General features: G+C 43.1%; 1 protein-coding gene across 1 annotated transcript in view; it reads left to right on the top strand.

Annotated features, from left to right (window-relative positions):
• epha5 (EPH receptor A5) overlaps positions 1-22,367 on the top strand; it is a gene marked incomplete at its 5' end in the record, with an annotated part of 47,783 nt that overhangs the window by 15,797 nt on the left and 9,619 nt on the right. The window contains 13 exons of the mRNA XM_084572417.1: positions 706-861; positions 956-1,294; positions 9,228-9,352; positions 9,898-9,987; positions 10,109-10,178; positions 10,361-10,463; positions 14,076-14,143; positions 15,024-15,149; positions 15,793-15,978; positions 17,284-17,345; positions 20,463-20,530; positions 20,638-20,779; positions 21,924-22,073. Coding sequence (XP_084428543.1) covers positions 706-861; positions 956-1,294; positions 9,228-9,352; positions 9,898-9,987; positions 10,109-10,178; positions 10,361-10,463; positions 14,076-14,143; positions 15,024-15,149; positions 15,793-15,978; positions 17,284-17,345; positions 20,463-20,530; positions 20,638-20,779; positions 21,924-22,073 — 1,685 coding nt within the window. The remainder of the gene's footprint in view (positions 1-705; positions 862-955; positions 1,295-9,227; positions 9,353-9,897; positions 9,988-10,108; positions 10,179-10,360; positions 10,464-14,075; positions 14,144-15,023; positions 15,150-15,792; positions 15,979-17,283; positions 17,346-20,462; positions 20,531-20,637; positions 20,780-21,923; positions 22,074-22,367) is intronic.

The raw sequence follows: 22,367 nt of genomic DNA, 5'->3' as shown, positions 1-22,367 counted from the left end.
GTGGTGGTGGTGGTGGTGGTGCAGCCATGGCGACGGAGATTGTTGATGTATTCTTGCGTGTTAACATTCCGAGTGCATCACCCTGCTGTCTACCTGCCCCACTTAGATCAGCAGTCTGGGTGCGTGTTTGTGTGGGAGGAAGAGAGAGTCTGCCCGTCCCCGCGCTTGTTGTATTTGTTTGTATATGCTGCACATATGGGACCAATATGGTGCAGCAGATGCAAGTGCAAACTCTTGATCAGGTGCCGCTTGTAAATCAGGGAACTGAAGGCTGTGAAAAAGAAAAAGGAAAAGCCCACAGTAAGGAAAACTTTTTTTGATTATTACAAGAGTAAGGTTGCGCGGGTTCACTAAAAAGAAATAATCCCTAGAGGGATGTAAGACGAAGCCAGACTTCAAAAGAAAAAATATGTGACAAATGCTCGCTTTAATTTCAACTCTGAGAACTACTGTATATCTCTGCTGAGGAACCTCAAAACAAGCGGGGAACATTCCCAACTGCTGAGATGCTGACCTCGTTCTTTTTTTTTTTTTTTCAAAGGAAATAACTGTGCTGTCCTGCTTTTTCTCTCCCCCACTTCTTTTTTATTTGTACCTCCCTCCTCACGACCCCCTTCCCTTTCCTATTTGTACGTCTGCTCTTATCATTTCATCTGACCCAATCCCAAACACCCCTCGGCATCCTCTCTCCTCCCTGTCTTTCAGTCTGCAAAGTGGGGTTTTACCGCTCACTGCTGGAGTCTTTGGCCTGCAGTAAATGTCCACCTCACAGTGTGGCCAGGCAGATGGGAGCCACTGCTTGCAGCTGTGAAGATGGGTACTATAAGATTGACTCTGACCCTCCGAACATGGCCTGCACACGTGAGGACTGACATTTATATTTGCACATTCTTACTACAATCCTCAGTTAATCAAGATGCTATTGAATATATTTGTTTTTCTTCTTCTCTCTCAGGTCCTCCCTCTGCTCCACGTAATGCTATTTCCAATGTGAACGAGACCAGCGTCTTCTTGGAGTGGTCCATTCCCATGGAGACGGGCGGCAGGAAGGACGTCCGCTACAATATCCTGTGCAGACGAGTCTTGCCAGACGGAAGGGGCTTGGAAGAGTGCGGCCTCAACGTGCGCTTTCTCCCACGCCGCGTCGGGCTGTCAAACACTTCGGTGATGGTGGCCGACCTGCAGTCGCACACCAACTACAGCTTCCTGCTGGAGGCTGTCAACGGAGTGTCAGAGCTGGCCAAAGACCACGCCAAGCAGTATGTGTCACTTAATGTGACAACCAATCAGGCAGGTATGTTGCGCCGGATCTGTCACACCCATCCAGATCTGTCTTTTTTGCCAATCACGGGCTCCCCATGAGGGTTTCAATCAGCAGCGCAGCCGTCTCATTTTTTCCCCCCCAGTATTCAAACTTGCTCTAAATTCCTCAACCCAGACCATTACCTCTTTGTCACGACTCCTTTTATTCCTCCTCGTTTAAACCGACCTATGCGTTGGATTTCAGGCGCAAGTGTCTCGGCTTGATAACAAAGACACCAGATGATCACATTATCGCAGTATTTGTCCAACAAATCTGTCGCTGTATTAATTTCCACCACCCCTGCAGCGTAGGAGAGAACATTGCACAACGGAAAGCCCTTTTGTTTTGTTTTTTTTCTCTGCTGAATCCAGATACGCCGTCGGAAAAGCAGCTTGGTCCCCTCAATTAGCCAATACATTTCATCAACAAGATTTGCAGGAATCTGTGGCGTAATGAAAGCTCTTGATTTGCAGACCGAGCTGTCTATGTGCGGCAGCAGGTGTTATTCTGCATGCCTATCAACAGCGAGGAATCAGGCTGATGACATGCAATTTTTCGGTGTTAATTTTAGGTCTGGAACCACTGTTTTTGATCAACTCTGCACAAACAAAAAAACTGCTCTTGAAGCTGCTGTGAGCATGTATTATCTAGGACGCCAGAGCAGCTTATGAAACATGTGTAACTATGAAGTATTCTTAAGCAAAGCACTAAACCAACAACAATGAAGTTGCCGAGCATAAAAGACCACTCATATTGGACAATAGAAGAATCCAGCGACTTCACATGGCTGCGAATAACCCTTTAATTGGGGATTAGAATGCATATCTGCTTTAGAAACCCATTTTCATGTTTACAGGAGGTATGTGCTTGTGTAGCTTACTACTTATTTTTCACTCGTAATCAAATTGGGTTGCATACGGTGTAGTGAATTAGGAAAAAATGTGAGATTAATGCTCTCCTCCCCTAGGCTTCCGTGTGGCGAGGAAGCAAGAAAATGAAGCAGAGCTGCCTTTGTTCCATTTAGTTGAACAGATGGTTCATTGGCTGTCAAAGAATAGCAGGTAGTAGTAGTAACAGTAGCATCGGTAGGAGCAGTAATAGGGCAGATATGGAATGAGTTCAGGAGTGAGGCAGACAGAAAGAAGGAGAACAAGGCAGATGGCTGCCTAACAGCCGAGACAACTGACAGTCCTCTAACTGTCTTGTCACTGTGGCTGTCAACAGACTGAGTGGATTACACCAGACTACACAACTCGAATTCAGTTTATTGGAGTCGTTGCTGGATTAAAGTTAGCCAGTCACTGGACCAAGTGGAGATTAGGGATTACGTTAGATTACACATGGCTGGCAGAGTCACAGACAGATGAAGTGTGCTGCTCTTTGGCACAGATGCGGCGCAGGCTACCGTACAATAGGTGAGGGTGTGCTTCTGTTTTGTTAATGTTTAGCTGAATCACTAGAACGCAATGACAATCATGAAAGTAATTCAGCACTGAATTACAGTAATAGTTGAAAATGAAGCTCTGAACACTACAACATACAAAAGTATGGCTAATTTTATGTTTTACCAACACTGTATCGTCAGATTCTCACACAGACGGTTCCAACGAAACAAGCATCAAAACAAAAATAAATTAAAAGGGTTTATTTTTTGTCTTTTCCTGGATTTGGAAACACAAATTGCAAAAGCAACCACTAGAGATGCAGTAATTGAAATTCTGGGGCAATACCAATGTTAGAAATCAACGCCAAAACCAATTATTGTTTATTCCCCTCTTGTTTTCGTGCCAGAGGAACAAACCTTCATGATAAAAATATCACACTTCATCGCGCTATCATCGAACACGCACAAATTCACATAATATAACAGTCCTTGTCAAACACGAGGCAAATACTGTTTGGTGAAAAATAAGCATTTTTAGTTTTTAGCAACTGTACATGTGGGGAACTGCTATTCCACATAGATTATAATTTTTTTTTTTGCAGGACTAAATAGTGAGGGCACATATTGGCAGTAAAACAAAGACGTAACCTCAGTCTGTTGGTTTACAGGATTTACAGGCTCTGTGTGGATGTATCAGTACAGTGCGGATGGTTAGCCACTCCAAATGCCACAAATACAATCTGTGCAAACATGTGCGCGTATCCCACTGTATGAATTGTTCGAATGAGCCAAGCTGCAGCAGCTATTCAATTAACAGTTTACTCTACATGTCACATTTTACCGTGTAGATGCTGGATCACTCTCGGGGAATTACACCTGCAGTGTTTCACACTTCTTATCCATGGTATTACTCATCAACTCAGCACCTACAAACTGGATACACAAGATCTTTGTGAGATTTCACCCAAATTTGTAACTGTAAGACTGCCAAGTGCTTGTGTTGTCCCACTGGTGCAATAAACCGTCTCATCAAGAAAAATGTGAGCCCCCCTAGCAGCCTTAAGGATAAATGTGATGGGGTTACATGATGATTAATGATGATTAATCATGTAACCCACAAGAAAGAAACATTTGTAATATTACAATGTAGCCACCTGAGGGAGGATAATCATTCTAATCACAAATTAGATGTAACATGGGATCCCACATAGCAACTTCTTATGCTTATGGAGGCATAAAGATGAAAATACTGGTGATCCTCTGCTTTGGGGTTTGATTCACAAGGGAGTTCATCCTACTGCTAGCAGGCCTTCTAAATGGCAGTAAAAGTAAGAGTTTCCTCTTATGAGGGAAAAAAAGCTGCCGCAGAATTTAGTGCTCAGTTAAGAAAATGGCTCCAATGGTATGAATGGCACATGTTTCATGAATGAACTTACTCATTATGTCTGTGTTTGTTCAGTGATTAAGTGGTCGAGTATTATTAATACACACCATTTATGGTCACTGAATATCAATTGATGCCCAGAAACTACTCATGGTAGTCTGGTCTGGTAAAACTGAGCTCTGGATAGTGCACTTTCATCTGACTGATAATTACATGTTTCACCTGCATTTGTGCAGCTGGTGACTTGTTTCGTGAATCACCTTACAACAAAAGCTTAGGACCCTTCAAGTTAGGAGTCTCACAAATACAGTAAATGTTTCTCCTTATTCATTCAGTAAAGAGCTACTTTTAGATTTCGGATGTTTGAATACAGTCCCTGGCTTGCAGCTCTTTGATGCAGCATGGACCAACTGCTGTCTGTGTAATGCAACACTTATTTAGCCAACAAAGTAATCACTTGGTACAAAGAACCTCTGGACGTCTTTGTATCCAGTGACTTACCTTATCTTTTTAACAATAATCCTGTAGCAATAACTGTAATGAACAGTTTAACACTCTCTGATCCAGCGTCGCCTTCATGCCACATATGTAATTACCCAGTGAAGACCTTGATCGGCGCCTGTACTGTAAGCAACAGCGTTTTATGTTTTTGCTTGTCCGCGACAGTGGTTTTGACTGTGCCTCTGCGTTGGCGGCTAAAAAAGACAAACCTGAGGGAGGGAGGCAGACGGGCACGGAGAGAAAGAGTCAGAGGATCTGTCGTTTGATGTGCGGAAAGTGTCACACACGATAAGGGATCTGTGAAATCTGTGATTTCACAGTGTCTCTGTGAAGCCCTGCTGCATAATAAAGTGCCGGTACTCGTGAGGAGGAGATCAGGAGGGGTGAAAGGAGAGAGAGGACGGACGAGAAGGACAGAACAACTGTGGAGGAGGAATGATGGGGAGGTTGCGATGGGGAAAGAGAAGGTGACATAGCAAGAGGTTGTAAAAAAATAAAATAAAAAGGGAAATGGAAAGGGAGAATGAAAAATTAGAGGCTGGACATGAACTGCTGGTACGCATTCAAAAACACCAAGAGCTCTGGTGCAGCTCAGTGCTTGTAAAAAGGCAAGTCATGTAGTTTGCACTGCTTTGATGTTCACACGAACACAGAGTTTTGATAGGGTGGCTTGCTAGCAACCATTATTAAGTAGGAGAAATTAATTTTAAGAAGAAATCACTAAGACACCTAGATGTTTGCATGTTAGGTACTGTGTAATCGGTAATAATACACAATATAAAACCTGTCAGTCATGAAAAGGAAAGCTTAGGGTATCTAATTGGTGGTCAATAATCATAGAGCGTTCTGCGTAAGCTTGATTATCCAGCTTTAATGTGTCTTTACATGAGGTTATTTGTTGTTGTTGCTCACAGCGTAGGTACACTGCACTCTAAATGCTCCCATACATTGTTTTTGCTGTTGTCGCCTATTAATCAAATGAATCGTGATGCATTACCTCGTGGGTGGTTAAAGAATAAATTCACTGCCTGGCGCCGCAGCCATGCGTCTTACTTCTGCTCATATGCAATATGAGAGCGGCTGTTGGGAGTCCGTGTATTTGCACTGAGACTGAAATGAGCAGAACTTGTGATTGGAGGATTAAAGCAGAGTGATGACACATCTGGTAAATCGGAGCAGAGAGCTTGAGGGAGCGGAGAGTCGGTGGGAAAGAATCTCTCCATGCTGTGGCACATGAAGGCGAGAACTAGGTGGCTCAAAATCACGCTCGAGTTGTTCCTCACCCGCCAAGTGGAATGCTGTTAGCAGCAGTTCATTCAGTGGAACTGAAGTAAAACTAAATAAATAAATATAACGTTGTCCTACTTTACACACAACTGACAGGTTTGACTGTCCAGTTCATGAGAAAATCACATTCCAAAGGTTTGACAGGAAATAAACCAAGAAAGACTGGGGAGGTAACTGGCTGCCTACTACTGGGAAAGTAATAATAGCCTGGTATAATAATTTTGATTTCTTTATGGGCTGTTTTTCAGCCAATACAGAGAAAAAAAAGATACCTAAATACATTTGTTGTCTACAAATTCAACTCCGCAGTACTCAGATTACGTCACTGATACCCTTCTGTCCCACCCAAATGATTTAATTGGCCCGACATTTCTTTGCCGGAGCATAATCAGTTGCCAACAAAGCGGTTCCAGTCAAAAAAAATGTGAGAAGTTGACCTGGTTTCTAGGCTAATGTGTCAAGGCCTCATGGTGCCATCCATTTAAAAATGGACTGGTCAAATAAACACATGACCGCATTCCTAGGGTTGAGCGTAGTGGTTAGAGAAGCAATCAAAGTTGTAACTTTGGTTGCTTCTCTAACCACTACGCTCCCTTTATAATTTATACTTCCTGGGTGGTTAAAGTATGTATGTTTCAACTGATAATAATGCAATACATTGTCTGATGATCCATTGGAATCATTTAAACCTGAATCGTTGGACTTAAACAAGCGGACAGGAGAAAGGTTAAGTTGAAAACAATGACACGATAGCAGCTTTGGTACTTTACAACCCTAATAAAGGCATCTCTGTCTCCCATCTCTCTTCCATTATGTCTCTCACTCTATCTTTCTGTCTTTCTCTGAGGGTAGTTATGGGATAATAAACCAGATAGTTGAAGGTCTGTATTGATTTTGGTGATGGTGCAGACAGATTGCGGTCTGAAAGGCTTATGTTCAGTACTGTGATAATGTTGCTCTTATCTGAGGCCAGAGTTGTTACACTGGAGGGCTGTACTCGGCCACTGAATAGGTTTCGCCACCTTTTCTAACCTCTCTCTTGGTAAAAAAAAAAAAAAAAGAAAAGAAAATAATAATAATAACTATTTCTCATCGCACCAGACTGATGACAAAACAGAAAATCTTTTTACTGACTGAGATGATGCCAAAACACAAAGGAGTTAATGTTCATTTGTGTTCTGGATTACCGTACTGTAGGTGCTCATTAGCAGATGTAACACACATTGGAAGTGTTTGGACCGGGAAGTGTGATTACACACTGTGTAAAAATGAAAGTGTTGCGTGGGCCTTGTCTACACTCTCACTCCCTCATATTCTCTCTTTCATATTTCAGCTTTCACTTTTTTATTTTAATTTTGTCAACCCTGTCGCTTCCCCCTCCTCCTCCTCCTCCTCCTCCTCCTCCTCCTCCTCCTCCTCTTTCATTGCATCAAATCTTTCACTCTTCCAACCCTCTCGTCTCGTATTTAATTTTAAAACACTCATTTAGTCCCAGTGCTTAATGCAGCTTTGGGGTGTGTTTGGACTATTTGTGTCTATGTTTTTGCTACATTTGGTGAAATGGAAAGTCCGAGCTATGTGGCAATTATTGGATCACTATATTTGTCTCGGATCAACATTTAAATGTGCCTCAAATGTGAATTTCTTTAAATAGATAACTAACATCATATGGAAATGCAGAATCTGTAGGCAAAGGATAAGATTTTGGCACCATAATCATTTTTAACCATTTTTTATGTTTTTACTGAAGTAATAAATGTTAGAGACCCAATCAAACATCCGTCCATTTTACGTCCGTTTTAAAAAAGTAACTGATGGCTGTAGCCCTGGTTCAGACTCGCATTGCATGCAGACTGTCGCATCCGGTTTATTTATCCAACCTAAATTCGTAAGCTTGTGTCGAGCGCTTTCCAATCCGTGCTCCCTTATTTGATGCCTTCTATTCAGAACTTTTGATTAAATATCTCATGGCAAACTGCATCCATTTTTGGAGGATTTAAACTTAGATTTTGGTGTTTTGTTACCCGTTAAGCTGCTGGGAAAAAAGCCCCCCTCTGTCGCCATTGAATCCCATCCTTTATACACTTTTAAGCATCGAGAGAGAGAGAGAGAGAGTGTGTGTGTGTGTGATCTGTCTCTGGTTTCAGGCTTTTAAGATGTTGCAGATAACACTTCTGTGAAACCATCCACTCAGGATACAGTTACTGTGTTTGTAGCGATGATTTATTCCCTATGGAGTTCTGCTGAGGCTATTGAAACCTAAACGGTGTTTAGCATTTGCGCACGCACACACTTGCGCGCGTACATATGCACACATATACACTATCAGGATGTTGCCTGGGGGAGCGTTTTGCCTGGTTAAAAGCTCTTTATGTGTCAGAGACTCTCCAACTGTCCCTCTGAGAGACGGGCCAGCAGTTCAGGTTACAACAGCACAACCCCATGATTGATGCAAACTCACACAGCTGAGCTCATGGACTTTAAAACTTAGAGAATAATTAACCAAAATAAAAATGGGATGAAATCAAAAAGTTTGAAAAGATGCAAGCACAGATCTAAGACCTAGAATTTAACATAAAAGTGACGATCTCAATGTTGAAAAGTTTTACAGCGTGTGTTGCATCTTTCAGGCGGCCAAATTTGGTACGCTCAAAGCCAGATGTGAAGAGTCACGGAGTTGACTTCATGGACTCCTCTGCCAGCGTCTTCTATAAAGGGATGGTTTAATTATACGCAGGTGCACCATGTTGCTACATCGCGAACATGTTTTCAGAGTAAGAGCTGCTTCCAAACCAAAAATAACCTCACTGGTTGAGCTGGAGCTCGGTGGACTGAGCCAAACAACCTCGGTGGAGGCTGAATTCCAAACGAAGGAACTCAAGGGAATGAAAATGAAGAAGAAGAAGAAGAAAAATAAACACGGCAAACGTCTTTTTTGGCAGAAATAACATGAAGGCAAAAAATAGATCTAAATTACTTTGTAGATTCCAGTGCCAAAAAGCTCTTCCTCCATGTCTAAAATCGTTTTCGTGATAGTGTTCTTTGTGAGGTTTCTTCTGCACTTTAATTTTTCATAATATCCAGCGATCGCAGCGAGTGTTACAATTGTCACTGTGCATGTAAACATCAAAAGCAGAGGAATGTCTTATGGATGCTGATGACACCCAGCAGATTTTGCGACACAATTTCTCTTGCATTTAATTACAGTTAATTACAATTTGATGTGAGTGTTATCTAATTTTAATTATTTATGATGAACAACAAAGAGATGCCCCGGGTTGTATAATATTAAACTACAAGATTTTTACTGTTCACAGCAAATTGACGGTTACTCGAAACTGTCTTTATGTCTTTATGTGTGTGTGCAGCACCCTCTCCCGTGAGCGTGGTGAGGAAAGGCGTAACGGGGAAGAGCAGCATCGCACTTTCTTGGGCGGAGCCTGATCGCCCCAACGGCATCATCCTAGAGTACGAGATCAAGTATTTTGAAAAGGTAAAAAAAAATTCCCCCTGTGAGGTTTTTGTTCATTTGATACCTGTTATAGGACAAGTATTGACAAAGTTTGATGTTGGTTTTACTTTAGTTGACAAAAGCAGCAGCTTCTTTTTTTAAAAAAACAAAAGCTGGACTTTGGTAGCGACAGCAATTCGATGCTTCGGATAATTGTTCCTGTGCCCTTCCTCTTTCCTCCCCCCGTCATCCTCTGATGTCTTCTTTTCTGGGAAGGTCAGAATAAAGGTGCACAGGAGAGCGGAGCAGGGTTTTGTGGTCAGTGGTTAGCTAATGGCTTCAGGCTAATGGAGGGGGCCATTTAGCTGTGTTTAAACCTGATGCGGTTACAGTTCGGGGGAAACTGATCCTTACACACATTTAGACACACTCACGTTTGCCACATGTAGCTCAGCAAGGAGAGAAATGCGGAGCCTGACACAGACAAGAGGCGCTTCTATAAAACGATTACTGCAGCTTCAAATTTTACTATCAAATATATGTGCACATGACATGGACTAACCTTTACGTTCTTTGTCCGACTGCAGGAGCAGGACTCCAGTTACACCATAATAAAATCCAAGGACACTGAGATGGAAGTGGAAGGCTTGAAGCCCTCCTCAGTCTACATCTTCCAGGTCAAAAATGGCGTCAAAAGCCTAAAAACTAACAAAATTTGTATTAATGAAATGCATTAATGAATGAATATATGGTGGTTATGACATTTGTATTGTTTCGTTCTCTTATAATGCATTACAGGTACGAGCCAGGACCTCAGCGGGCTACGGTGCCTTTAGCCGACGTTTTGAATTCCAGACCAGCCCTTACTGTAAGTTTGCCAGAGAGAAAGGGAGAGAGAGAGAGAGCCGGCATGACAATACAATAAAGTTAAACTTGTACATGACCCCCTCCTGCTTTTGGAGGCCGTATCGACGACAGATGCCAGGTGCGGGTTTTTGTGTGTGTGTGTGTGTACCGTGTGCGTCTAATCCTACCGTTTTTCTTTGGCAGTAACTGCTACTAGCGAGCGTGCCCAGGCTTCCATTGTAGCCGTGGCCATCACGCTGGCTCTGGTCCTACTGGCAGTGGTCGCTGGATTCCTGCTCAGCGGACGGTAAGGCATAAATACACCTGAAGAAAAGTGATTAACACCTGGGAAGCATGTATTTACTGATTTGTTTTCCAGGTGTAAGGACGTGCGGGTACATAGTGTAAGCAGACGCACACGCACCTTTATCCTGTTAGAACACAGGTGGATAAGGATGAGCATGCGCACATAGAAAACTATTAAATGTGTTCCTTTAAGAGTGTTATATATCTGTTAGATAAATTTATTCGGACATAACTGAGAGTATTTGAGGAAAGGTTATTACAAACCTTGCATGCCCATAGGATTCCCGAAGAGCAGTTTTTAAAGCTCAGTGTTGGTTGTCCGCTGGTCACCGTTTTGGCTGGGGGTGGCTAGTTCAAAAATGAAGAGATGAAGTTTGACTGAAGCTGAGGTGGGCAGCAGACGCATAAAGCTATTTTTATGCTCACGTTTAACATGTAACTCAGCTGACTCATCAACTTTTTCATCTTCTAGAGATCAAGTCTCTACCGTGTGAATGCCACTGTGTCATGCCGGATCTTTGGGCGTTTATCAGTACCAAGTACACAAACGTTGGACCAGCGAACTTGATCCAAGTGTTGTTCCAATTCAAAGTACACATCTGACCAAGTACAGTCCACACATATATACAGTATTTGCCTTTTTTATCAAGGATGCATCGAGAGGTGAGGTTTGGTATGGCCAGGTATCCCTGAATAAACTTCAAGTACACTGCTGGTCCAATTCCAGAATGACCGTCACCTGTCCCACCCAACTTGTCAAGTGCTAAGTTTGCATACTTGGTATTGATAAATACCACAATGAGACCTATGCTCCTTTTACTCTGTCTATTACAACCATGCGTCATTTAACTTATACCGCCACCTTGACTGAACTACAGTTTATTCACTACAAGCTAGTTCTTAGAAATGACAAATTTGCATTTTCTCCCTAATTTATTTTTATTTTTATGGAAATATGGCTATTAAGTCGCTTAACACTAGACCATAGGGGTTTCATTTATTTACTTTTAACTGTTAAAAGTTTGAACTGTTGCAAACAAAGACAGACCTTGCAAAGTCTTCTCAAAATCATTCTATGTATGAAATTCAGAGGGAAAAAAACAGTTGCTTAAATCACTGTATATGTATAAAAATGGTAGCTTAATCCAAGGACGTCCCTTTATCCTTCTATGACCTTTTGCTGACTAACCGAAAATACACACAAAAAGAACTGAATCTAATTTCTGTCTTGGATATGTCTTGAGTTGTTGAGCAGCCTTATGGGATTAGATACGTAGCTCGAGGTTAGAGTTTTAATGATAGGTTGGGATTAAGGGTTGCCTTTTAGGTTATATGAATCAGTCACCACCTTTCTCTGTTGCATATGAGCTTTTACCACATACAGCACTATACGCTACATTACTATTTGCATGCCTTCAGGCTCATATGACCTTCACTAATCTTTGTCTTGCAATTGTCACAACCGGTTTTCTTTTATTCTTATATATACATCCTGTTCCTTCCTAATTAATTGATCCGTCGGCATTTTACAAATTTTTTTACAGTTTATCCTTGTACAGTAACTCGATCACAAAGACGGCACATGTGTGGTTGTGGTTGTGATGCACATCGATTAAAAGCAAATGAGAAAGACACAGAGGTGGTTATGGTGTAGCCAGGCAGTTGTGAGGATCGAGCATCACTTCGGGATATTGCGTGGGGGAGGAGAGATGGAGGAACGCCAGATTTTCCACTGATGGATTTGGGGCACAAGCACCACAACCCCCTACAGCCACGTCGCCCCCCACCCACCCCCCGCCCCATGTATGACTCTCCAGACTACACACACATGTACAGACATCCGGCACACAGCACACATGTGCGGACACGCACCAGTGTGTGTACGCATGGGTGAGCCCACGCACACATGCGTGAAGCTGGAGGGCAGGCTGGGCACTGAGCGAGCTCAAACCCCTTGACTCAACAGATCCGGCAAACTAAACACCCTCCGGCAAACACACTCACACACACACACCCAAGCTCCCCCTCCCACAGAATATCCAGCTGCCCATTGCAAACCCTTCTAGCCAAGCCCGGCTGTCTGGCTGTCCTACAGAGAGCTGTGAGGAAAAGACTTGGACGTAACCCCTCTGTGCGTGTTTGTGTGTTGTTATATTCAGTTGTTTTCAATAGCTAAAGGATGAGGAAAACCATCTGAAACACTGGACTGGGTTTTAGTTTGACAAATAATAGGAAGTAAATAAGTTGATTTACCTCACAAATATAGTCATGAGAATCTGTGTCTGTGTTTGCTCTGTGTCGTGTGTGTTTGTGTTTGCATTCAGGATCAAGTTTAAAATCAATCCCTCTATTTAATCTGGGTTATCTGTGATTATCTCTCATGCCATTTGTCTAAATATTGACATACAGAAGCTTTTTTTTGAGCGCAAACACACACAGACATACGCACGTCCACGCGACGTACAAATGAATGCAGGTTTTGGGCGCCAGGTTAACGCAGGCGTACTCGCTCTCACAGTCATAACAGAAAGAAATATGATGAGGACGCAGACGGAAGCCCTTCTGAGCGACCCGATCAAAAGTTATTAGAAAGTGACAGACTTCTCTTTCATGTGGCAAATGTCAGTTGAGTTGATGTGTTGAGAAGGGCTTTCTCGGAAAATGATATTGTGCGGGAAAACTGCACTCCGTGCTTAAAGGGCTGGTAGTTTTCAGCGTTTTCAGCAGTATTTTTGAACACTTTGAAATGTGGGTGAGCAGATTCGGTGAGGAAATAAAAAGCTTATGTTGCAATGGGATCCAAGTGTCATTGTGCCCTGTGTTGGTCAGGGTTTTTTTTCATGTCAGGGCCATATTGTGGTCTTCTAACTATTTCCAAATATACACCGATCAGGCATAATATTAGGACCACTGACAGGTGAAGAGAATAACATCGACCATCTTGTGACAATACAATGTTCTGCTGGGAAACATTCATGTAGATGTTAATTAGACATGTACCCAAACTGATCAAGTATTTGTGGGATGATCCACAGAGGTCCCTTCCCTCAACCCAAAGAACCCAACGTCCCCCACTAACAACATTCTGTTGGTAGACACCACAGGACACCCTCAGAAGGCCCATGTCCATTCTCTGATGAGTCACAACTGTTTTGGAGGCACAAGGGACACCTACACAATATTAGGAAGGGGGTCACAGTGTTATGTCTGATCGGTGTATATAATAAAATCTTTAATATTTTGTTCTGCTTTATACAAGGAGGAAATATCTGTAGTCAAACTATGTACCAGTCATAACTGAACTGCAGTTGACTGACGGCTATGTCTCTATATCAGCTGATTGCTAGAGCAGTTAATGCTGAAAAAAGAAACGACTAATTGCCATTCAGCTTGATTCGTTCCACCTTTTAAGTGTTAAATTAATTACATCACTTGTCTTCTTCCTTGAGGTGATTCGTCTCAGTGTGTGCCCGTGTCTGTGGCCCTGAGACAAGTGTACAGTGTCCTGGGTCGACAGTAATGCTTACCCAGCACTTTTTTTTGTGTGCATATAACAGTGCTGTGACGTGACTTTTACACTGATGTGTTTGGGACTCCTCCTCCTCCTCTTTAGGCGGTGTGGCTACAGCAAAGCAAAGCAGGATCCCGAAGAGGAAAAGATGCATTTTCACAACGGCCACAGTAAGTTTAAAAAAAACTTACAAACTCATTGTGGGTAATAGCATGAGGGACATCCCTGTGTGTGTGTGTGTGTGTGTGCGTGCGTGTGTGTGTGTGTGTGCGCACGTGCAAGTTCATCCAAAGTTTACACTACATGTACAGTGCAGGGTTCAGACAGCGGTCATGTCTCTGCGAGTTTGCTCATCTCCCTAGCCGTGTGGGCTTTTGTGCACTACCGGCACACTTGACAGTATTTCTGTACAGAGAGCTATTCTTTGAATGACGCAGCCACAAGTCTGCCCTGTGTCTGTCACATCAGCAGAACACACACAAAGCTATTATTGTATATTTATAAGCCGTGACAGCTTTATATATTTCTTGGCCACATTCTTGGCATTGCATCTTGCTATCCATTTTTTGGATTCGGAGCCAACTGCGACGGGTACATGAGCCCATGAGAAGTCATGAAAAAAAAATACCAGAGAGCCAAGATGTGTGGGATACTGTCATATTGATTAATGCCAAGAAAGAAAATCTTTTAAATTAATGGATTAGTTAATCACGCGCACAAAATGTGACTGAATTAATGCTATGAATCATTGTTGGCTGAGTTCTGTTTCCTCTATTGGTCTATTATGGAAACCATATGGAAGAAGTTATCTCATAGTGACTAACCATCATATTGCTCAACCCTAACACTGCTATTGGCAATCATTTTGGTGCTAAAATTCATGACAAAATGAACTATACAATGAAGCAAAGCTGGCAGCATCTGCTAAAATGTGACCGCTCATTACGCTGCTATGTGTGCATGCATCGCTCTGTGGGTACTGGCCTCGCTAAATGTTAATATGCTAAATGCCATTTAAATGGTAATGACGCTGTGCCTGTGCCTCCGCAGTAAAGTTCCCGGGGGTGCGCACCTACATTGACCCCCTCACCTATGAAGATCCCAACCAGGCAGTGCACGAATTTGCCCAGGAGATTGATGTCTCCTTTATTTCCATCGAAAGGATCATCGGTGCTGGTGAGTCAAAGCGGCTTGCGTGTTCGTGTGTGCTTGAGGATCAGTTTGAGGCCAGAATAATGAATCGCAAAATATGTTATTGCTCCTTCTGAACCACTAAAAGGAACTGTTTCAGGCCTGGAAAAGATTAATATCAAATACTACCGAGTGCACAGTAATGACAATAATGACTCAACTTAGTTTAAGTGTTGTGCATATTTTATCAATTCCTTCAAACTGCGATGCATCATATTTTCTTCAGCCCTCATAAACCGGCCGCATTCATAATTGCAGAACATTCCTTGTGAAGATGCACACTTTTAAAGCCAATTAGGCCAAACACTGCTGTAAAATGATAGTTCACGCAGCTATGAATAGTGTTGGTGCTCTGCAGACAAATGTGTTGATTTGCAGCATTTGCTTCACAAGCACTCTAATTATGCAGCAGTGAAAACGCCGCATCGCAACCCTGATCCTAAAAGGGATGCCGAGGGCTTTAGGTGGTTGTGGGGAAAGTTTGTCGGGTAAAACTAAATATTTGGTTTACATTAAGCAGCTGGTTCCTGGTACGACATGAACCTTAAGGTTTAGATCACACGATTTTTGCTGGTCAGGGTGGGTTGAAGTGTTGCAGCCGCGGTTAAAGTCTGTGTTTTCGCCTCAGGGGAGTTTGGCGAGGTGTGCAGCGGACCCCTGAGGCTGCCCGGGAAAAGAGAGATCCAGGTTGCCATCAAGACACTGAAAGCAGGCTACACGGAGCAGCAGAGACGGGACTTCCTGTGGGAGGCGTCGATCATGGGCCAGTTCAACCATCCGAACATCATCCGTCTGGAGGGCGTGGTCACCAAGAGTGAGTGATCAGCAATGTCTGTTCCAAGTCAGGTTTAACCAACATGCCGCGTTTTGCGATGTGCCCTATAGGTTCGAAGCATACGGCGGGTTCATGTTCTGCTTCTCGTAAGCCCCGTTCACACTTAACATTAACATCCAGTCACAAAGAGGACAGCTCCAATTAAAGGTGTGAGCTCACCCGAGAAGTATTGAGGTCTGATTGCTCAGACAACCTTCTGAGGAGATGTGGGCCCCATTCTTTTTGCACGCTGATGTTTCCTGGGGCACATTGAAGTCTGTGCTCATTTGTGCACCAATGCCTTTGACATCTGGAAAATTTGAAAGCCCCTAAGCTCCATAGATATATTAGTAGTGTGTCAGACATCTTGGGCAATTAGTTTTGCATGAAATCTGCCAGTAAAAATGAATAAACTTATTACTTCTGTTCATTTCCAGCAAACATGAACTATGTACATGTGCGATCCCATAATGAGTGGTCACTTGTGACGCACGTGGGTTCACATTCTGATACCAGACGTGTACAGACACCCTTAGAGCCACCCACTTGTGATCAAATCAGCCCAAGACACGTTAATGCCGAGAGCGAAAAGGGCAAGACTCTGCGGGGATTTCTTCAGCCTGTAATTCTGTCTGGGCTTTTTCATCATCTGTCAAACTCTGCTGTATTTCATCAGTGAGGCTGTAGTAGGTATCTAGGCGCAGTAGAGTTGTACTTTTGAAATGACCTTTTTCAGGCTCACGCAGGCAATCATTGTCATCATTTAAGCTATGGTAACAGGAAATGCTATATTTTTTTTTCCAGAAATGCCTGAAATATTTGATTTTGCAGTACATACTATTGGCAGGAAGTGCAGAAACCTAATCTAATTTAAAAATCCTTTTATAAGTTTTCAACGACTGTTGAACTCTATATAGGATATATCATAACACGACCTGGGAATTTGGCAAGATTATAGGCAACAAACAGATAAAAAAGTGAGGAGTTGAAATGCTAGCTATTCTAATATCAAATTAACAATCAATCATTAGAATGATAATGGGTAGTTAATTAATTTCTTAAGCATTTCTATACATTTTTTCTTTTCTCTGCTTTATTTTGTTATTTGTTTGAGATGGATAGATTTAGACAAACAGTTAGACATCACTCGGGCCATAGGAAAGACAAATATCCATGTTTCATAAACCAAGACATAAATGGCATATCGTCTAGGTGTATATATTTGCACAAATTATGAACAACTATGAACGCTCACTTTTACCCTGTATGGCAAACGCATACAATTTCTTGTACTTTGCTTCTCAGGCAAGCCAGTGATGATCATCACAGAATACATGGAGAACGGATCTTTGGACACATTTCTCAAGGTAGGACGAGAAGGGATAAGGATTCGGTTGCGAGGAATTGAGGAGGAGAGGTAGCGATGCTGGGAAGGAAGAGCTGGTAACAATAGATAGGAGACGGCAAAGTGAAAGAAGGAAGAAAGAAAATGTTTGTTAGCTTTATTAAAATTAAATTAAGCCGTGATTTGCTGAAACATCTCAGTGAAGCATGTGTCAAACAGACGGGGGTGGAGAGGTACTTCTTGCCGATATGCCAGATTAGGAGCGCAATTATCACAGAGGTGGAAAAGACGCTTAATCTTCTGGAAAGAAAACTACATGTTTCAAGAGCTTTTTTTAAAAAAATAAAAAATAAAAAAAAAAGGAGACACACAACTGTGGCCAGAGAGGAACAGGGTAAAAAGGGATTATGCTCACCAGAGCTATCATTATTCCAATTCAGCAGCTTATCATTCTACACGTTCAAGCAGAAACTAACTAGAGATGTGATAGTTATGAATGTTTGCGTAAAGTCTGGCTCAGTGCAACACAGACGGTGGTCAAAGCTGGCAGGTGTTGCAACGACGACTCTCAAGGAGAAAACAAAGTTACATAGATGTGTGTTCGGGTTATGAGAGGATTAGTTCTCAGTAAATGAGATAAAAAAGGGTTTTAAGAGAGCAACATTAAAAATAATCAAAAGAGCCGTAGAGCGTATCTGCATGGCACAGACTTTCTACAATTTTTGAACTGACACGGATCACTTCACCGGAGAAATATGAAAGTCGTCTGAGCACTCCGGGCTGGAATAATGTCTCCATGGCGCAGACTAGACTTGGCTGAGAGCAGAGGGCGGACTGCAATGAAGAGGCTGGCTGGCAAATCTCTGAATTCAGTGATCCCTCTTCAGAGCACTTAACAGTCTATTCGGTGTTTACAATGGCAAAATGCTCAGGTGGCAGACAAGGCTAAATCCTGCACGAAAAAAAAAAGGGTGAATTCCTGCAGCAGGTGGCTAATGGGGACATGAGAGAAATGTGGCCACGCAATTCAACCCAACAAGATTGTAAAAATGGATTTTAAAAAAGTAGGAAAGGGAAGAATGAAACGGTGATGTGTAGGACGGCTTGAAAAGCATCGCAGGTTGGAAAGATCAGAGTGATTTAGAGTCATTCAGACTGTGTGGGGAAAAAAGAAGATGCTCTTAGACAGAATAGAGAGGAAGGGAGGGAGGAAGGAAGGAGATGTGCTGTGGGGCTGTGGTCAATGAAACTGCTGACATGACTGTCCTGTGTGCCTCTGGGAATAAAAGTGGTTGGCAAAGGGGAAGTTGGGGAGATGGAGGACCAGCAGGCGGAGCAGCACAGAAAACCCTGTGAAGTAATTACATGGATGGCTGGTGCACTGAGGCCGGTGTAAATGACACAGCCACGAGAAAACCGGGGGCCGGACAGGGTCCCGGATTAGCTGTCACAGCTACGGACAATGCACCACGAGGCTCATAACTCACATCTTTGGCTTAACATCTCATTTCACATGTAAGTGGGATGTTCTGCTGTGGATGGATGGAAGAAGTAGTCGTAGCGGCGATGGAAAGTTAGGTCGAAAACATGAGGAGAGAAAGGAGGCTTCTGCTGTAACTACATGTCTGCTGTGGAAATACGGAGAGCGGATGAGGGCAAGGTCGGAGAGTTTACATTTGGATTGGAGGGAGCTGAAGCTTAAACTAACACTGAGGGCTGTCAGGGAGAGAAAACTATGGAAGGGTCTTCCATAGGAGGGAAAATGCAATCACTGCTAACTCCTCCCTGCATTGCCACTAACTACTGCCTTTGAATTCAACAAATGCTTAACAGCAGTGTTGTGACTTGAATTAACCCATATATGGCTAAATCTGTCCGACCTTGTGGATTCTGAAAGACCAAATTATTAACATTGTCGAATGCGTTTCAAGAACTAAACAGAAGGTGACAGGCAAAGTCAGGACCAGAGGTGAAGCAAGGTGACTTGTCTGGGGGAGGCATGTGTCTGTGTTGGAGACAATGATGTCATAAATAATGGTTAGTCAGTTCAGTTCAGGGCAAGGCTGAGCTCCTCATCCTCCTTTTCTTGGTTTGGTTCTGTCCATAGAGCAGGAGGATACCGAAGGAAATGGTGATTATTAGAGATGTATAATCAGAAATAACATATGATTAGTGATTGTGTGACTTTGATACACCTCAAGGCAAACGTTAAGTGGCAGTTAGTAGATGGTTTTTCAGACTTAACGTTACGACCACCTTTCTAATATTGTGTAGGTCTCCCTTGTGCCTCCAAAACACTCATCAAAAAATGGATATGGGCCTTTTGAGGGTGTCCTGTGGTGTCTGGCAACACAACGTTGTTAATGGGGGCCTTTGGGTCCTATGGGCTGAGGGGAGAGGCCTCTGTGGATCATCCGACAGATACTTGATCAGATTGGGATCTAGTGAATTTGGAGGCCAGGTCAACACCTTGTGCTGTTCTTCATGTTTTTTTGAGTTGTTGTTAAACCGTTTTTGTGTGTGTGCCTGTGTCAGGCTGCATCCTGCTGGGGATGGCTTCTGCCATCAAGGAGTGTCATTGCTATGGGGTGGGGGTGCCTGGTCTGGTCTAGGTGGGTGGTACATGTCTAAGTAACATCCACATGAATGAATGCCAGGTCCAAAAGTTTCCCAGCAGAACACTGAATTGTCAAAAGGTGGTCAATGTCATTTACTTCTCCTGTCAGTGGTTTTAATGTTGTGGCTGATCAGTGTAAAGACTACAGTATCTATTCTCTTACTAACTGTCCCAGTTCTGCAGATTACACACCTCAAAACCTACAGAATTACCAGTGTGCATTTAATGAGACTGTCTCCCAGTTTGTTTCATTTTAGGGACATGCACATATATTATATGAGTTACGGTATAAAGTACTGCACACACTAAAGAGGAGCACTTCACTGTCTGTTCTGCATAACTGAGCGAATATAGCGTATCCTGGAAACTGTGATATTGTTCCTTCTGCCTCTTATGTCATCTTTTCTTTACTGTCACCGTTTTTGTAGACTCCAGACCTAAACTATATATTTAACAAATGATACCAGAAACTAATGTAATTAATTAAGTTGTCTTTTTCTATGTGTCATTTCTGTCCTACAGAAAAATGACGCTCAGTTTACTGTAATCCAGCTGGTCGGTATGCTGCGCGGCATCGCATCTGGCATGAGGTAAAAAAAAAGTCCCAACGAACACGCCGGGTTATTAAACTCACCAGCCTTGAACCACACTGATGTTTGTGTTGTCGTGTTTGTGTTGTCTGTGTCGATAAATGCAGGTACCTGTCCGACATGGGCTACGTCCACCGTGATCTGGCGGCGCGTAACATCCTGGTGAACAGCAACCTTGTGTGCAAAGTGTCCGACTTTGGCCTGTCCCGAGTGCTGGAAGACGACCCGGAGGCTGCGTACACAACACGGGTAAAGCTGCACTTACAGGAGTGTGTCATAGGCCTGAAACTAATGCTGAACATCTTAAAATTGCTTTGTCTGACCAACTGTCCGGAGACCTAAAGCAATGTAAAATAAAATAAAAAATCCTCATGTTAAATAATTGTTTTCTTCTGATGACTAATCAATTAATCAACTAATTCTTGCAGCGATGTTGTCAGAGAGAGAGAAAGAGGGCACACTGTTGTCTGTGATGATTCATATTTAATCCAGTGTGTACGTGTGAGACTGTGCTACATCAAATTTTGGATTAAGTGAAAACTCTGGCACAGTCTTCCTCCAATACACACGCGCACGCACACACACACAGACGACAGCAGCAGGCTTTAAATTGAGCTGTGTATCCCGGGCAGAGTGGCGTCCTGTCAGCCAGAGACGGGCTGCTTCCTGCAGGAGGAGGGCCAATTAGTACTCGGCTCAGTCTCTGCAACACTCAATTAGCACCGAGCCTTGCTGCCTTAGCGCCAAATATCCTGTCACTCACCTCTCACTGCCAGGCTACATCTCTTCTTTCCATCTTTCTTTCTCTCTCTATCGCCGTCTGACTCTCCTTCGCTGACAGAGCGGTGAGAATAACGTAATTCACACCCTTCAAATAATCAGACTCTGAGATATCCTGCTGCTGCCTTCATCAATACTGCATCAAGCTAATTTCACCACTCATCAGCTGAAAACACATTTTCCTGTGGAACTCAGCAGTCTTCCTGTGAACTTTTTTTTTTTTTCTTAGCTTCGCAATGAAAGCGCCATAATGAAGATGAGGGAAAATGAGAGCGGGAATCTCAGGGCCCCCCGACTGTTAGGACACGGAATTTGTAAAAGAAAGTGAAACTTGCTGTTGTGAATGTGTTCCTAAATTGGTGTTCATTAGCGTGAATATGGGTGGGACCGCATGCGGCAGAAGTGTCTCAATGACGGTCTGCTCGTGGTTTCCATCCTCATGTCACAAAACATATCATTTTTGAATGGCTGCAGATGTGTTTATGTGTTCAGTGCGGCACTGAGCTGTAGCACAACAGATGGGAAGTTGATGATACATTTGCTAAGCTTAGTTTGCTTTGAATCAACTGAGATACTTGTATGAGCTGGTAAATATTGTCGGATTTCGTCACAGGGCGGGAAGATTCCTATTCGCTGGACGGCTCCAGAGGCGATCGCATACAGGAAGTTCACCTCAGCTAGCGACGTGTGGAGCTACGGGATTGTCATGTGGGAAGTGATGTCCTACGGAGAGAGGCCCTACTGGGAGATGTCCAATCAGGACGTAAGTGTTATGAGACGTTTTAGCCGTATGTTTTGTGCAAGTTTGATTTTCCAACAAGTCAACCTGAGAGAAGAGTTGTTTTTTCACTCTCTTGCTTGATGCATGCAACATAGGCAACACTGTGCTTCAATCATCCCGAGCAACGATGAGCAAGCACGCAGCCTTTGGTTCAGACGCCGCACGCATTCACTAACTTCCCACCCAGGCTACGTATGCATGCGCAGCCCTCCAGTGACCTCTCTAACCCCTGCTCCAAACTCCTCCCTCCTTTCGGTTATTAGGCTGTCTGACTCC

This window comes from Chelon labrosus, assembly GCF_963514085.1.
Source record: "Chelon labrosus genome assembly, chromosome: 22".
Taxonomy (NCBI): domain Eukaryota; kingdom Metazoa; phylum Chordata; class Actinopteri; order Mugiliformes; family Mugilidae; genus Chelon; species Chelon labrosus.
The sequence above is the reverse complement of the archived record's forward strand: the minus strand, read 5'-3'. Positions and strand labels throughout refer to the sequence as shown.